General features: G+C 46.8%; 1 protein-coding gene across 1 annotated transcript in view; it reads left to right on the top strand.

Moving 5' to 3' along the window:
* Positions 1-14,158, top strand: part of MYO15A (myosin XVA) — a 103,686-nt gene extending 89,528 nt beyond the window's left edge. The window contains exons 57-65 of the mRNA XM_077918666.1: positions 1,070-1,147; positions 2,011-2,107; positions 4,224-4,384; positions 5,669-5,802; positions 6,734-6,867; positions 8,877-9,010; positions 9,859-9,999; positions 11,413-11,427; positions 12,312-14,158. Coding sequence (XP_077774792.1) covers positions 1,070-1,147; positions 2,011-2,107; positions 4,224-4,384; positions 5,669-5,802; positions 6,734-6,867; positions 8,877-9,010; positions 9,859-9,999; positions 11,413-11,427; positions 12,312-12,413 — 996 coding nt within the window. The 3' untranslated portion in view covers positions 12,414-14,158. The remainder of the gene's footprint in view (positions 1-1,069; positions 1,148-2,010; positions 2,108-4,223; positions 4,385-5,668; positions 5,803-6,733; positions 6,868-8,876; positions 9,011-9,858; positions 10,000-11,412; positions 11,428-12,311) is intronic.
* Positions 14,159-17,646: the final 3,488 nt, after the last annotated feature.

Below are 17,646 nucleotides of genomic sequence, written 5' to 3'. Positions count from 1 at the left end.
GTGGTGTGTTTTGGGAACTGGGAATGACCCACCAGGAGTCCGCTTTGGGGGCACATGCATTCAAATCGCAGTTCAAATCCATGTTGTGGTTCACAGCAGGTTCAGATCCCCAAGTAGTCAACTTTCAGGTCTGTTATCTGGCCTGAGTGGATGCCTAGCATAGTCTAGGGCAGGCATGGGTTCATTTCCAGAGGAAACACTCAGGTTCTTGACTGTCCGGGTTCTGGAACCTGAAGGGAGCTGGCTGTCAGCCCTAGCAGGAAAAAGCAAGTGTGGACATTATATCAGGAAAGAGCTGAGTTCCAGAGTAAGCACCAAATGAGCATTAGAGGGGCAGCCATGTAATCACAGCCAGGTACTGGAGCAGGAGCTGATGTCATGACCTCATACCAGCAATGAGTTGTTCTGACCAAGCAGGGAGCTCTAAGACCAGGGCTTTATAGGGCCTGGTGGGCAAGGATTGGCCCTGGAGCGTCAGCTGACAGATGGCTCAGGCAGGCTGGTACTGCAGTCCAGAGGGCACCCTTGAGGCACAGAGCTAAGATCTCCCAGATTTGCAGTGCTGATGGGATGCAAATACGTTTCTGGGGTTGAACCTCCTCTAAACATGGCTTATGATTAGGGGTGGGTTCACCAGCCTCTTTCCATTCCATGCCAATTTTGCATGCCCACAACAATTGTTAAGTCTGTTCCATCCTGTTTTCTCCTTAAAAAAAAAAAAAGATACACATTTTTAACCATTTTGGTATGCTTTCCTTAAAATATGTGTTTTGTATATTATTTTATATACATTTTCCTGCATTTCCCCCTATGCTTTTCAGCACATTTCCCTCTAAAATACACATCCCATCCCCAGTAAAATACGCGTTGTTGGGTGCACATTTCTGAAGCAAGAGTGCACCGCAGCATTCGGAAGAGTGTACGATCTGATGGTTAGCTGCTTCTCACTTTGCAGAGATAAATGCAGAGATTATGAAATAAGTTAGTTTACTTTAAAATGCAGAATTCTCCTCCATTTTTACTTATGACCCATGAACTTTGTCTTTCCTTCCTTCCTTCCTTTGCCAAGGCTGGAAGGAGCTCCAAGCGGCAGCTGTTCCTCTTACCAGGAGGCATTGAGAGGCACCTCAAGATCAAAACTTGTTCGGTGAGTGGAAGAGGAAGGATCTCTCATCCCCATAGATCAGGGAAAGGGAATTTCAGGCCCAGGAGCCAAATGTTGACCCTCCATGCCAACAGAACAGTTGTGACTTAATCAGCTTGCAAGAGCTTCCTTCATTACCATCTTCAAATGTTAAAACAATTCAAGGTGGGGATTAGTGTCTTGCCCTTTCTCAGAACCATCTTTTCCTTCCATCTTCTTAAAAAAAAAAATCTAGCTTGCAGAAGAGATCTGTATGGTTTCAAAGTTTGTATTCCTTGCTTATGAACTTTGGCATTATTTAAAGCTAGCAGAAAGTGCCCGGTGCCGCCCAGGAATTCTAATAAACCTATTGTTATTTTTAAATGGATAGTATAAATTAGAGTTTTGGGGCTGTATGTGCACACACTGTATCTCTCTCACATACAGCAATATATTGCATCTGAAGGCACCAAACATAGCTAAAAACTACCTCCTCCACCTCAGGAAACCTCATTTGTAACTGCCACGTCCGTTTGGGTGAAGTCATGGCGAAGTCATGTTTTGGTCCACCATCTTGTTTCAAAATGGTGTCCCGCATCCAAACACAGACAAAGACCGCATTGGGAAGCCACATGACAAGTTTGGCAATGATACGAGATACATAGCTGTCAACATTTCCTATTTTTTAAGGGAAATTCCCATATTCCGAATAGGATTCCTCACAAGAAAAGGGAAAAGTTGATAGCTATGACGAGATATCGTCTAACCAAAGACACTCTAACCCATAGCGAACAGGCAGGCAGACAAGCAGACAGGCGAACCACATTCCAGAATATGTACCTGGTCATTTGTGACTCAACTTCTCTGTTCCTCACCTGCATTTCCAGGTTGCGCTGGATGTGATAGAGGAGTTATGCTACGAGATGGGACTACGCCGCCCTGAGGCCTTTGACGAATACATCATTTTTGCTGTCGCCAACAGAAGTGAGTCCCGCTGGGCCCCAGAGGATGGAATCCCTCAGTCCAAAGACCAGGATTAAACGTATCGTTCCACTCCCTGTATTTTGTTCTGTAATAAACAAAAATCTGCACTTATTCCCTTATGGGGGACACAAGAGCCCTTATAGAGTCCTTTGTGGGTTCTCCATCGGTCGGAGAAAAGAACAGAGGCCAACCAGAGAATATTGAGAAGCAAAGCAGCTAATAAGCCTGATCTTTATTGAACTGTTGCAACAGGGTGCCCCCTTCACACGCAAGAGGAGGACCCAGAACCTAGGTGTGCCCCCCCCTTATATAGACATTTTAAATTGCCCGCCCTGGAGTCCAAAACCACCCCCATAAACATCATACATACATCACAGAAGGGGTGTAGCTCAAGACCACCCCCCAGACACATCATGCCTACATCACAGAAAGGGGTGGTCTACAACAGAAAATCTGAGTGCACTGTTTACCAGAAATCTGAGTTGTTTACCTCCTGTCTGGCAGGTTACCTGTTAATGCTTACTCGATTGGATACCGTGGGGAGCCTGGCCAGTCTTTTGTAATGATAAATACTTAGTTCCTGAGCCAGCTCACAGGCTCACCCTATTCAAACACAGACATGCCCTTAAGACAGGATTTGTGAAAGAAAAGACAATGGGGAGGCTTTTCCATTTTCCTTTGACTTTGCAGAGAAAACATTTGGTCAGCTTGGGAGCCAAAAATGGCTTCATGGCTGTTTTCCTGTGCTGTTTCAGACATGTGGTTTACCGTATTTTTTGCCCCATAGGGCGCACCTAGTTTTTTTTTGGGGGGGGGGGAAATAAAGGAAATTCCCCCCCTTTATCCCCCCCCAAACCAGGTCGGGGAATCCAAAGCAGGTCGGGGAACAGCGGGATGGCGGCGCTCCGCCTCCCCGCTGTCCCCCGAGCTTGTGGGGCTACCCGATATCTGCATGAAGCCCGGGGCGCATTGTGCAGCGCGCCCCAGGCTTCGGGATGCAGGCTGCTATCCGCAAGCCTTGGGAGCCCGACAGGAACTCCTGTGGAGCTCCCAAGGCTTGTGGAGAGCTTCCTGAAGCCTGGAGAGTGAGAGGGGTCCGTGCGCACCGACCCCTCTCGCTCTCCAGGCTTCAGTGAAAGCCTGCATTCACCCCATAGGACGCACACACATTTCCCCTTCATTCTTGGAGGGGGAAAAGTGCATCCTATAGGGCGAAAAATACGGTATAGATTTTTGTACGTGTTTGCGTGGTACATTTATGAACATTTATTACATATCTAAGACCTTAATTTTTTATTTCAGTTCAAACTACCGATGTCAGGATCGGATCACATTGCCGACTTAAACTAGGTTTACTAATCTCCTGGTGGACTATAAGCGCCTGAGAAGAGTCTGGCTGCTGGATCAGACCAAAGGCCAATCTGGTCCAGCACCCTCCTTTCATAGGAGCCAAGCAGACGCTTATGGGAGCCTGCAGATGGGATCTGAGTGCAACAATGCTCTCCCCCACTTGTGTTCCCTACAACTGGTATTCAGAGTCATACCACCTCCAACAGCAACAGCAGAGGTGGAACACAGTCTTATCTTCCATGAACACACCCCGAAATTACCCAACCCCCCGAAAACTGACCATTTCAATAACTTTGCTATGAGGCTTCCTAGCAGCACCCCAACAATATGTGCATTGGCTTTCGTGGGTGGATTTGCACAGACACCTGAGTTCTAAAGAGTCACTGCACAAAAATGACCAAATTCGGATAAATTTATTGCCTGTCATATGTTGTTTCAGTAGGACAACAGGCGTATAATTTTGTAGGCATTATTATCATTCTTGCTTGTGAAAATTCACCCGGTTGCACCTGAAATGTTATTTCTTTTTGAGATGCCGGACTTTATCTGGAAAGTGTCTACCACCACCTGTTGGTAGAGGGCTGTAAAACCATCCTTTTGGCTGTGTAGGAAAAGAGCAGTTTGCACACACACCCCTTTAGCAAATCACCAGTCTATATTTGGAAGCTGGGGGGCCAGACTGTACACCAGGTGAATGCAGCCATCCACTTCACCAGGAAAACCAGGCTGCTTTAAAAATCTGATCCGTGCCATTTCGCCCACGCAGATCAGAATGTCCGGCCTTTGAACAAAAAGGAGTACATCCTTGATGTTGCCTTGGAAATGGAGAACGTGGACAGCGGCTTCATGTTCTGGTATCGGCGCGTCATCTGGGCCCAGCCGCTAAAGTTTGACAATGAGCTCTATGTCACCATGCACTACAATCAGGTGAGACCTTTGCAGCAAAGAAAAGGGAAAGCTTTCAGAGCAGCCGAGTGCACGTCTTCTTCCTTCTCAAAATGACCCATAGGTAGGTTTCCTTCCAAGTCTTGGTGATGGTGACATTTGTTTGGGCAGGAAGACCTTTTTGACTAGGACAGGTCGACCAGTGACTCTGCAGCCTATTTTTACTTGGTTCGAGTTGGTCAGAGACTCTGAAGTGGCCTTTCTCCCCCCGCTAAGCCTTCTATAAAATGGGTGGTCACAAAAATAAGACAGGGTCTTAAAGACTGACAGGTTTCTTGTGTCAATAAGCTCTAGTGGAGTAGAGCCCAGATTATGAGAGCCAGGGTGGTGTAGTGGTTAGAGCAATGTTTCCCAACTTGTTTTTGGACTACAGTTCCCATCATCCCTAACCACTGCTCCTATTAGATAGGGATGATGGGAGTTGTAGTCCAAAAACAGCCGGAGACCCAAGTTTGGGAAACCCTGTATTTTTGTGTTTTGATATTCTAAACTGTCGGAACTGTGGGATGAAAAGCCAGCTGGCTTGACCCCAGCCGGAGCGTCTCCCTTCTCAGCCTTGCCGCTGCGGAGATCCATCAGTCATCCTCCCCCGACATGCATCTGCAACTCAAGCTGCTGTGCATGCAAGAGCACACATTACTCAGCAGAGTAAACACACAACAGATCAGCCTTGAGGCGTGGATACTGTACTATACTACGCATTTATTACACATAAATCAGGACAAAGAAAAACGTGGCTTCTCTCCTTGTCATTCTTCTCGGAGAGAAGGAAAACAAAAGCAATACAGAGCGGATGTTCCGCTCATGGGACTCCAGCAATCTGTGCTGGGATGTAAACAGACATGTGACATGTAACAATCCCACATATCTGCAGCACGGGAGGAGTGTAATCCCAACATAAACCACCCTGTGATCTTCGGATGAAGGGCAATATAGAAATCTAAATTAATAATAATAATAATAATAATAATAAATACACATAATGTATGCACACATGGCTATAGAGAGGAAGGAAGTATTTCAAACAGTGATTAGAAAGATTTATAACTCAATAAAATTCCCGAACTGGGTGCCATGTCAATGCAGGAAGTAGTCTCTGACATTTCTCAAGGTACATGCTAAGGAACAGCTCCTCTGCACGGTAGTGGAATCCATGAAGATTCCACCTTACGAGATCGTAGTATATACAGCATTTCAAATATTTGGAAGCTCCAAATGCTACTTAATTATTATTCGTATTTATGACTCCTCCTCTCGTTCCTTCAGGTTCTCCCTGATTATCTCAAGGGGCTCTTCAACACTCTCCCTCCCATGAGGCCGAGTGAGCAACAGTTCCAGCAAGTCTCCAAGCTGGCTGCTCTGCAGCACCGAGCAAAGGACAGCTTCTACCTGCCTACCGTGTAGGTGCCCTGTAGGTTAGGGGGCTGCGGGGACAGGGCAAAAAGGGGACATGTCCCCCCTCCAACCAGGAAGCAATTCTGAGCTGGCAGGTGCTAGGGGACTGCTTCCTATGCTCTGCCTCGATCACCAAGGCATAGCTGTCAACTTTCAGATTTGAAAATAAGGGACCAGCAGCCTCACCTGTCCCGGAGACAGTCTATGGGCTATCTAACAATCCGGGATAGCAGCGGGAAATGGCGCTGAAATAAGGGAATTTCCCGCAATAAAAGGGAAGGTTGACAGCTATGCACCGAGGCCCTCTTGGATGGCTCCCCAAGCCCCTGAGGTCTGGTCGGCCTTTACTCAGGATCAAGCCATGGTTGTGGCAGGTTCTGCCCTGTGGAACTTCCTGCCAGTAGAGGTTTGGCAAGATGCCTTCCCCTTCTCCTTTTAGACCTCCAGTGGAAGACAGGAGTGCCTGGCGTGCTCTGGTCCATGGAGTCACAAAGAGTCGGACACAACTAAACAACAACAACAACATAACTGCACAGGCCTTTGCAATATGCATTTCTTTTTACCAACCAGGCCACCCTGATATTTGTTGGACTCCAACTCCATCAGCCCCAGCAAACAAGACCAGCAGTAGTGGATGATGGGAGTTGGAGTCCAACAACTTCCGGAAGCCTCCGGGTTGGGGGAAACTGTCCTGACTGAAATAATTTTAATTGCATGAAGCATCTTGTTTTGAAGCTGTCTAAGACAACCTTCTCCATTCTGCTGTCCTCCAGATGTTGTTGGACTCCAAATCCCATTAGCCTCAGCCAGAATGGCCAGTAGTCAAGGATGGTGGGCGCTGTAGTCCAGTAACAGCAGGAGGGCTTCTGGTTCTGCAGTCCATCCGAGGTGGTTTATGACTTCTTCTCTTCTTCTGTTTCTGCTTCCCCATCCCAGGCGGGAGGTTCAGGACTACATCCCGCCGCAGTTCTACCATCTGCAGAAGGCCCAGTCCTGGCTGGACATGGTCATGCACCACCTGCAGCAAGCCCAGGCCTTGAGTGCCCACCAAGCTCGGGCGCAGTTCCTAGGTAAGATGTTGCCTTTCAAGGAAGTGGCATTAATTGACCCAGGGCATGGCACTGGGAAGGTCTTGCCCACGTAAACAGTGCCGACCGGCTAAAGTTAAAGAAATGAGCCATAATAAAAGGGACCGGCTGCCTTGGTTGAACCAGTGCAGTAGGGTGGAAGCTTTTTCGAGCCAAGGGCCACATCAGTCCAGTAGAAAGCTATCAGGGGCCACGTTCAATTAGTGGCAGGCCAGACCCACTCACATACACAAAGTTATTTCCCATTGTCACAGAGGCATTTATTTATTTATTACCTAGCAACTCCACTCAAGGTTCACCTTCCATTTTCTTCAATTCTTTCTACAAAGTTTGTTTGTTTAAAAAAAGCAAAATAAATAAAAAGCTCACCATTCATCTGCCCCGACTGCACAAAAGGCACAAAAAACTCAGCAATCCCAGCAGAACGCTGCACATCTGAGCTGCAAGCCCTGCCTTACAACTGTTTAAAGCCTCAAGCTTCAAAATGCACTTGCATCCCAAAAATCATGTGCATGCAATTGCAGAATGCATGAGCTCCTTTTTGCAAGGAGCACAAATCTGCTGGAATGATCTCCTTGCAACAGATCCTCCTGCAGAGAAAGAAGCTACAGTACAGTTAACTCACATAGTACAGCAGCAAAGCCCTTTTCTTGCCACACTGAACAGGTAGCATTAGGACCCAGAGAGCAGGTGGAATCTAGCTTAGAGCACCTTGCCTACTGGATGGGGTGCGGGTGGGGTTCTCCACTCCTGAACTTGAATAAAGAAAAGGCCCTGTTGGATTAGACCAAGGCAGGTCCATCTGACACAGCACCATTTCCAAGAGCAGCCAGTCAGATACTTCCAAGAAATCCCAGCCAGTCAGATACTTCCAAGATAGTATATGAAGGAGGCAACAAACTGAGTTTCACTGCACCCAAAAGTGAAAGTTCTATTTAGGGATCATGGTAAATAGGTGCTGTTAAATTTCTTCCTCCTTCATGGATTGTCTAATCTCCTTCTACAGTCGTACCTTGGAAGTTGAACGGAATCCGTTCCAGAAGCCCGTTCAACTTCCAAAACGTTCAAAAACCAAAGCGCGGCTTCTCATTGGCTGCAGTAAGTTCCTGTAGCCAATCGGAAGCTGTGGAAGCCCCGTCGGACGTTCAGCTTCCAAAAATCATTCGGAAACCGGAACAGTCACTTCCGGGTTTGCAGCGTTCGGGAGCCAAAATGTTCAAGAACTAAGCTGTTCGCAAACCAAGGTACAGCTGTAAAGCCATCTTAACTAGTGACAATCATTGGCACATCTTGCAGCAGTGAAAAAACACACATGCACGCACACACACACACACAACAAAGCTGCCCCTCCACTGGGAGAGCCAGTGTGGTGTAGTGCTTAAGAGCGGTAGTCTCGTAATCTGGGAAACCGGGTTCGCGTCTCTGCTCCTCCACATGCAGCTGCTGGGTGACCTTGGGCCAGTCACACTTCTCTGAAGTCTCTCAGCCCCACTCACCTCACAGAGTGTTTGTTGTGGGGGAGGAAGGGAAAGGAGAATGTTAGCCGCTTTGAGACTCCTTAAAGGGAGTGAAAGGCGGGGTATCAAATCCAAACTCTTCTTCTTCTATCAGGTGAGCAAAATCCTTCCTCTAAGGCAGCTGGTTTTGTTCCAGCACTGCCCAGAATGTGCTGGAAATGTTTATAGTAAAACATGCACATTCTGCTTTATAATTGAGGCAAGAAAAGTTACTGGCCCACAAGAAGTTATGTAGTCTAGCTGCAAATCTGGTTAGCCATCTGAGAGCAGGTCGCTGGGCTAGAAAGGCCATTGTCTGAATCCAACAGGCTTTTCTTACACTCTTAATTCCAGAAGGGGGGGAAAACCCTTTTCTCCAGTTCAATCTGAAGTTGAGCAAAGGACCCCTTTGTCTCTTGCCCCAGTAATACCGTATTTCACAATAATGGTGGTGTTGCAGTTCATTCCAATTCCGCTCCCCCCCCCCACCTCCAGGGCTCCTGAGCGCTTTCCCCATGTTCGGCTCGTCCTTCTTCTACATCCAGAGCTGCAGCAACAACACCATCATCTCCCCCTGCATCCTGGCAGTGAACCAGAATGGACTCAACTTCCTGAACAAGGAAACCCACGTAGGTTTTGTGGATTGTCCGGCCCCCTTTCAGGCTGCTGTTCAGCAGGCGAAGCTGACTCCTGGCCCACGACAGCAAGTCCTGTTGCAAGTCCTGATGCTGTCGGGGTCTGACTCTGAATCTGTGCGAGTCAAGGGAAGAGGCTGTGGGTTTTGCACAGCAACGTAAGCTAGCATGGTGACTGTTATGTACTGAAGTTCTCACCCTGGGCCAGCAGGGGGATACTGTAGATAGTTATGCAAATGAAGGATCGAAAAGTGACGTTCAGTGATTGGATAGTTTGTATGCAAATGAAGGATCGAAAAGTGACGTTCAGTGATTGGATAGCTTTAGAAAATGGCAACAGTTACATTGTTCTGGAGCTCTATATAAGCAGGCTGCATGAGCTCCTCAGTTAGTTCTGTTCCAGCTTACAATAAAGAGCTGCTTTGGAAGAATCGCTGTGTCGTCTGATATGTTCGCCCACCACTTAACAGTTGCAGTGTTAGTGGATCTCTGTACATATATGTGTCTTTACTTCAAAGACCAGAAGAACTGTTTATAGTAGATAGCAGGGTTCAGCTTTGTCTTGTGTCTGGATACAGAAAACAAAGCATTCCTTTGAACTGCAGGGGAAAGGAGTTTTTCTTTTTTAAAAAAAAAAAATGCGTTTTATTAAGTGTATATGAAGGGAAAGGAGTTTTTCCATTTACCAGGGACTCTGGAAGAAGCTGTGTTGCTGGGAGCAGGAAATCTCTGAAGACTCTGCTGGGGTTTCACATACTCTACTGGTTGAGGTGTGGCGAACTAACAGCTGACTTCCACAAGTCACTAGCAGCTACAACACGGCTCTTTCCTTCCTCTTCCAGGAACCCATTGTGACATTCTCTCTGAAAGAGATCCAGTCCACACGCACCCAACGGCCCTCGGCTGGATCCAGCTACCCCTACGTAGAGATCATGCTGGGGGGCTTGATGTCCCAAAGGATCACGCAGCTGCAGCTGGAGCAGGTAAAGCAGGGAAATGCCTGTCCTGATACAGCATAATTCCCCCGCGGCCAGTGGTTACTGGTACCCTTGGAACTGCCAGGGTGGAAGGCAGGGAGTCCAGGCAGTAGGCGGAACAACAGGAGGAGCCAATTATTTCTGGATTTGTCCCTATCCTCCTCCGTTCTGCAAAGGCAATACTGATGCCGAGGAATAACAACAACAACAACAACAACAACAACAACAATAAATTCTTATTTATACCCTGCCTATCTGGCTGGGTTTCCCCAGCCACTCTGGGCGGCTTCAAACAGAATATTAAAATACAATAGTCTATTAAACATTAAAAGCTTCCCTAAACAGGGCTGCCTTCAGATGTCGGCTGTTGTTCTCTTTGACATCTGGCGGGAGGGCGTTCCACAGGGCAGGCGCCACAACCGAGAAGGCCCTCTGCCTGGTTCCCTGTAAATTGGCTTCTTGCAGTGAGGGGACCGCCAGAAGGCCCTTGGCACTGGACCTCAGTGTCTGGGCAGAATGGTGGGGGTGGGGACACTCCTTCAGGTATACTGGAAGAAGCTGACAAGGAGATAGTCAAGGAGGTAGTCAAGTGGAGCTTGGCTGAGGGAAGCTGAGCTTGGTGGGGCCTCGGGTACCGAAATGTATTGGCCCCATTGGCCCAAAGAGATACGCCTGTACTGCATTCGTCCTAATGAGCCAGCCTCATGGCATGAGCCAAGCAAGATGCACTTAGACAGGCCTGAGGAGTTAGGGGCAACACCGAATTTTCACCTGAAGTTAGATCTGTGGTGACTTTGAGAATTCCACCTTGGGCAAAACATCCTAGGAATTTTGAGGGAATCTGGAGCTGATTTGGTGAGACTCATAGCATTTCTCAAGGGAGGGAGGGTGGCATCCATACATCCCCGAAGGTGTTACGGCAAAGCAGATTTTACCCCACAGCCGATTTTCAGGGTCCTCCTTTGCCTGAAATCCTTTGGAAAGTCCTGGAAAAAGCAAATAGTTGTGAGAATTCTAGCAAAATGTATCGGTGGGGTGACCTTGCATCTCACTTTGTGGATCTGTCGCCTTTAAATTCAGACTGGCAAGCTCATTTGTACAAAAATCTGATTGGGAAAATATTTGAGTAGGGTGTTTAGTTTTGTTCTTTGCATCCAGAAAGCATTTGTTCATTTGGATTTTATTTAGACTCCTGGCCTAAATAAAAACTCATGGCACCTTACAGTGCTGCGCACCAGAGCTTCTTGATCGACATTTTCAGAATCTAGCATAAGCTTTATAATTTATTATGAACATATAGACTTTGTTGGAAATATGATGCAACTCTGCAAATATGCTTAACTCACATCATTCTCCTCCCCTCCCCTCTCTTTCTGTCTCCTCTGTCTTCTCCTGTCTCCTTCCACTGGCTCTGTGAAGCTTAACCTTCCGATGGTAGGTAGCATGCAATTGGGATGATAAAACTTATTTTTTAAAAATACCAGTGTATTGCATTTTCATTTGTTCAAAGCACTCTGCACAAATTATTTTGTAATATTTACAACAGCCCTGCAAGGTAGGTAAATATATGCAAAAGATGGGATTCAAACGGGTGACTCGTAACTTCATCTGTTAGCCACCACAATTGCACCATGCAAAGTTGGTATTCAGATCTCGAAAAAGCCATACACAAGTTTGCTGAGCTCAGGTTGTTCCTTGGCCTTTTAAAGCTTGGGAGTAGTGAATGCCATTGGCAAGGAGGTATCAGGCTATTAGGGCAGAGACATAAGGGGAGGGCAAGGCCATGGAAGGCTTTGAAAAAGTAAAGATGAGGATCTGAAATGACTTTGTGCTTAAATTTCTCCAAAATAGATTGGATGGGCAGGACATGGTCAACGACACCCTCTGAACGCCTTCCTTATCATTTCAGCGTTATTAGAGTCTCTTAACAGAAAGATCAACTTGAATCTGTCTGGTTCCCTCATTTTAAATTTTGTAAACAGGCAGTTTCACTGTGCAGAGGTTTGATAACGCCAACAGATAGTGATGGCTAAGAAGGCGTCTTGCGCAAACCTTTAGTATCTATGCATCTCATAATTAGTATTGTTTTGGTTTCTATGGATCTACTGTTGAATTTCTTAGAATGAACTGCCTTGCTACCTTAGCGAGACCATGTTAGGGGACCAAAAAACCAAAAAGAATTAACGGGGAGCTTTTGCTGGATCTGACACCCATCTAATTCCTTCTAAGCCCTGCTTAGTGGAGCTAGTAGCTTTTATGGCAGCGTCTCAACTAACGTCAAATCACCATCCACCTTCTTGCTTTCCTTTCCTCTCCAGGGCCTGGAGCTTTGCCGAGTAATCGCCACCCACATGGAGAGCTTGCTGCACGCCCGCGAAAAGCGACTCACGCTCCCTCCGAGCGAGATCACGTTGTTGTGAATGGACTGGCCACACACCTTTTCCTCTCTCTCTCTCATTCTCTCTCTCAGGGCTGGCCCAATGCATTTTGGTACCTGAGGCAAGCCACAAAGTGGTGCTTCCCCCCAGGAAGAAGGTGTGAGTGAATAAGGGTGTGTGTGTGTAAAGATCTATGTTGGGAACAAGGGTGGGAGACCAGCAGCACCTCCTATTCACCAAGAGGTCGTGATAGAGGTGGCATTGGGGAGGGCTGCCGAGGAGGAGGCAGATATGGCCTGGGAAAATAACTGGTGAATACCAATTAATCCTGAACTCCCACATGCAAAAACTGCAAAAGGAAAATGGATGTCTGCCTGAATTCAAAAAGCATGCGGGCCTTGACTCACTCTCTAGCCAAAAACCCTTTCAGCAGAGTTTAAAACAGAAATACATGCAGTGTTTGTAATGTGTGGGGAAATCTAGGTTGTTAGACCTTTAAAATGTCCCAGTATTAAGTTTGCTTCTAGGAGTGAATAGACCACAAACTTAAGTAAGCTAAAATGCTTTATTTACAGTAATCAGCGGTTTCACTCAATGCTACAGCAGAAACAACACAGATAAAAACTTCATGAGTACAAAAATATGAAAAGTATCTTCAAACATGGAGTCTGGGCTTAGGAGCTCCAGCCTTATGCATCTGGTCAGTTATATGGTTCAAAAATAAGAGAGAGAGAAAGGACAGGAAACAACCTTTATTTTATCCCTTGCCATAGGACCAATCTGAAACTTCTTTAGCATTTAAGAACTCTGTGATCCTTAACACATTTCTTACTATTATGCACAATTTATGCAGATTTGGCTGCATAAATCTCCTACAAACATCTGGTGTGTGTGTGTGTGTGTGTGTGTGTGTGTGTGTGTGTGTGTGTGTATGCCAGGTTTGGGAAGACTGCACTCATCTATCCCTATAGGCTGCTATATATGAGAAGCCCTACTAGACCAGCAGTTGAAGCCTGAGCCCAGATTCTCCTAATAAGAAATTTGAGGTGGGTGGATAGAACCTATGGAAGAAATACTGAGCTGGACCAGATCAAGATGCCATCTGGCCTAGCACTCACTTTGCAACAGCTGTCAGCCAGATGTGTCTGGAAGCTTCCGAGCAAAGCATGATGATGAATCATCCGCTGTTTGTCCCCAGCCTCTGTCTGTTTACGTGCACAAGTTGTTTGCAAAGTTATTCACAAGTTCTGTTGTTTTTTTAACATACTTTGGTCCGGTTTCAAGAATATGGCTTTTTCTGCAACTTCGTTCTTTATTTTTTATAAAAGCAACCAGTCTTCAGAAGAACTGGTATTGTGCTATTGGGGGAGAGAGAGAAAGAGAGAGAGAAGAAACAATAGCTCACACCCTACCTGCTATATTTTGTAATATTTTTGCACTCAAAATTGCGCTTTTTTTGAGGGGGGTTATATTTGTTCACAATTTGAGCAAAATTAAAAGTGTCATTTTATGTCATACGTTCATGGGTACCTGGTCTTTTGCTCTTTACCTTTGAGGACAACAAAATCGCATTAGTCAACATTTGAAACACACAGGCCAGCAAGGGTGTGTGCCTGCCCCAGCATAAATGCAAAATAGTTATTGAAGATGCAATTCTACACAAGAGAGGTGGGAAACCTTTTTCAGACTTAGGGCCGCAATCCCTAGGAGTGTTCCTTTCCTTTTATTTGGTAATCCATCTCGCTCAAAAACATCTTGGAATACATGTTGACCTAACAGAGGAGCATGCCAGCAAAAAGCACAGGAGCTTGTAAACACTTCTAAGCCCCTAACATAGATGGGACAGGTAATTATATCAGGATGACTGCGTGGCTTATTCAACGGTTGGATCTTTCTGTGCCTCTGCCAGCATTTGGTGGCAGATGTTAGACAATCACTCTTACTTATTGCACCATCCGTGCCTCCAGGCCCTTACAATCTAGATATCATCAGAGATGAACAGTGTCTGTCGCAGATTTTGGGGGGCCCTTGGGCAAACCACCTTCTATGAACCACACCCCGCCTCAGTGAGACAAACTCCTCACTGCCGTTATCTGCCTCTCCTCTTCCTCATTTCTACCACCCATTGGCTTGCCAGGCAGAAAGCTGTTGAGCAAGCAGGCAACCTTTAGGTCCAGTCGTGGCCGACTCTGGGGTTGCGGCGCTCATCACACTTTATTGGCTGAGGGAGCAGGCATACAGCTTCCGGATCATGTGGCCAGCATGTCTAAGCGGCTTCTGGCGAACCAGAGCAGCACATGGAAACGCCGTTTACCTTCCCGTCGGAGTGGTACCTATTTATCTACTTGCACGCTGACATGCTTTCGAACTGCTAGGTTGGCAGGAGCTGGGACTGAGCAACGGGAGCTCATCCCGTTGCAAGGATTTGAACCGCTGACCTTCTGATCGGCAAGCCCTAGGCTCTGTGGTTTAACCCACAGCGCCACCCGTGTTCCTCGGGCAATGGTAGAACTCCGAAAATTTCTGAAGTGTTGATTTGTTGGTGAATTTTTTAAAAACAATAGCTCAAAAGCAAAAAAAAAGGTCAGCAGTTTTGACAAAAACACCCCCACCTGCAGGCAGCGGAATTTCCTGCACCTCCTCGCCACCCCTCATTTCCTGGGCCAAAAGGTAGGCAATTAAACAGGTGGGTTGCAATGATGCTGATGCAGAGGAGGTCCAAGAGGCTTTTGGCAGTGAGCATCCTCCTGGCATGTGGGACCTTGGCAGATGCCCAATCATTGTAGTGGTCCTTGATACCAACCATAGAGGCAACGGGAAGGAGAAGGAGGTGGAGATTAACAAGGTGTTGCAATCATTTTGGTTAAACTTAGTTATAATGCAGGGATGGGGAGCCTGTGGGGCCCTCCAGATGTTACTGGACTCCATCTCCCATCAACCAGTGCTCAGCAATGGTGGCAGATGGGTCCCTTTAAAAACACACACACCCTAATGGGGAAAGTTGTGTTGTCTGTTTAAAGGGATTGGAAGACAGCAAGAGAAGTGGCATCAGGCAGGCATTTTTCCATATGGAGACGACAAAATCCATTCCAATAACTTACCAAGTTCCAAAAAGGAATTGACTGGTCCCTTCATTAATTGACTTGGAAAAGGAGTAGGAAGGAAAGGAGATTGGCAGGGTTCAGTAAAGGCCTCCAGGAAGACATTAATGAGCCACTTATACCTGGCGCTTCCTGTTTTAAGGCCAAGGGCTCCCAAAGCGTAGGAAGAAAGTAGGTCAGAGAGCTTTGTCTTATTTGCTGGCTGACTTTCTATCCTCTTGCCTCGCACAGATTTTGCTGAACGAAATGCAGCTTGGGCACAAGACACCTAACAGCCCAATGCCATGATTTGCCTCCATGGGAATGTACTGTGGTGCATCCTCCAAAAGGGATGATCTCTCCAGCTGCTTCCCCCTCCCTTTCTTCTAATCTCCTTCCTCTTGTCTGCATGTTTTTGCCCCAGAAAGACAGCATAGGAAGAGAGCTAAAAAAAGGGTGGGAGAAGCCATGGCTGAAGGCAGTTAAAAGGAAAGCATGGCTATCCAGGTTGTGATTTGGTAGTTCTAGTATATTTATTTTTTTTAATTCAGTTTTAGAATTGAAAACAGCTGCTCACTTTTGGGTAAGGATTGCCTCCAGGTGAGCAGTGGGAGGAGCTTTGCAAATTTGCCTCTGCCCTCCCCACACTTTCAAAGTTACTAACACCACTACATATGGGCAGGCAGGCAGGCAGTAACTTTTTGCTAATAACTTGCAGGTTTGTGGAATAATAAAGACTTTTTCTTTATTATTCTGAATCGGAATTTTAAAAACCTCTGTCTTTGGTGTGTATCATAAACTCAGGCATTTGCTATACCAAGAGGCTGAGGAAAGCAGATTATCCCATGATGCACCAGTGCTGGCCCTGGTTGCGTCAAGGGGAAGCAGAGGCTCAAGGGAGATATTCTGAGGAAAGCAGATTATCCCATGATGCATCAGTGCTGGCCCTGGTTGTGTCAAGGGGAAGCCGAGGCTCAAGGGAGATATTCTGAGGAAAGCCAATTATCCCATGATGCACCAGTGCTGGCCCTGGTTGTGTCAAGGGGAAGCCGAGGCTCAAGGGGGATATTCTGAGGAAAGCCAATTATCCCATGATGCATCAGTGCTGGCCCTGGTTGTGTCAAGGGGAAGCCGAGGCTCAAGGGAGATATTCTGAGGAAAGCCAATTATCCCATGATGCACCAGTGCTGGCCCTGGTTGTGTCAAGGGGAAGCAGAGGCTCAAGGGATATATTCTGAGGAAAGCCAATTATCCCATGATGCATCAGTGCTGGCCCTGGTTGTGCCAATCAGTGGTTCCCTTGATGAACCCTGCCGTGTAATCTTTCTCCTTCAAAAATCACCACAGCAAATTTTAGAGTGAGACTCTTAAAAACCTCACGCTTCTGTTGTCATAGAAAATTTCACCATTGTCCGAGGCGTCTCATTAGCCACTCGCCCGCCGATCCTTGAAAGCGCCTGTTTCATTTCTGCAAATCAGCGGGCAGGCTTGTCATTTTGAGCCCGCCTCATAGGGTCAGCATGGCCAATCCGCGCTGAGGTAGGCGGTGAAGAAAGGAGGGGGAGACTGTTGAGTTGGCCACGCCCCCTACAGTAAACCAACACAAGCGTCTATGCATAAACCCCACCCTACGCTCGCGTACGTCATTGCGAATGACGGCGTGGAAATGGCGCTTCGTGTGCGCGTGCATGCGCAGAGAACATTAAAGGCCCTTAAGGAGTCCTTAATATAGAGGTAGAAAAACAAGAGTTTCACACGCACAGCTTTCACTTCCGGCTTCCATTCCAACGCCGTAATATAAAGGACATTGTTACATAACGGATAATGAGAGCGCCACTCCACCCTTCCACGTTCCAATCTCTATAGTGCCTTTTATAGCTACGCACTTTGTTCAGCGCATGCGCCATTAACTGCCGGAAGTGTATATTTTATATACGCCTATGACTTTCTTTTTTTCAAAAAAAAATTTTTACTGCGCCTGTATAATATTAGTTTGACCTCTCTTTTTTTTTATCCTTGTGAGAGAATCGAAAACAGCCAACGGCCTGTTCCGATGTTCACCGGAAGCAGCCGCTCTACCATTCCCCATCTCTATGGCGATGAAAAAAACAGGGAGCGGTAGAGGAGGAGTTGGAAAGAGCGTCGGCATGCGGCGCGTGCGCAGAAGCGGAGTCGCCGTGGCGAGGACGCTCTTT

The sequence above is a fragment of the Podarcis muralis genome, chromosome 14, assembly GCF_964188315.1.
Source record: "Podarcis muralis chromosome 14, rPodMur119.hap1.1, whole genome shotgun sequence".
In the NCBI taxonomy this organism is placed as follows: Eukaryota; Metazoa; Chordata; class Lepidosauria; order Squamata; family Lacertidae; genus Podarcis; species Podarcis muralis.
Note: the sequence above shows the minus strand (reverse complement) of the source record. Positions and strands in the feature narration are given on the sequence as shown.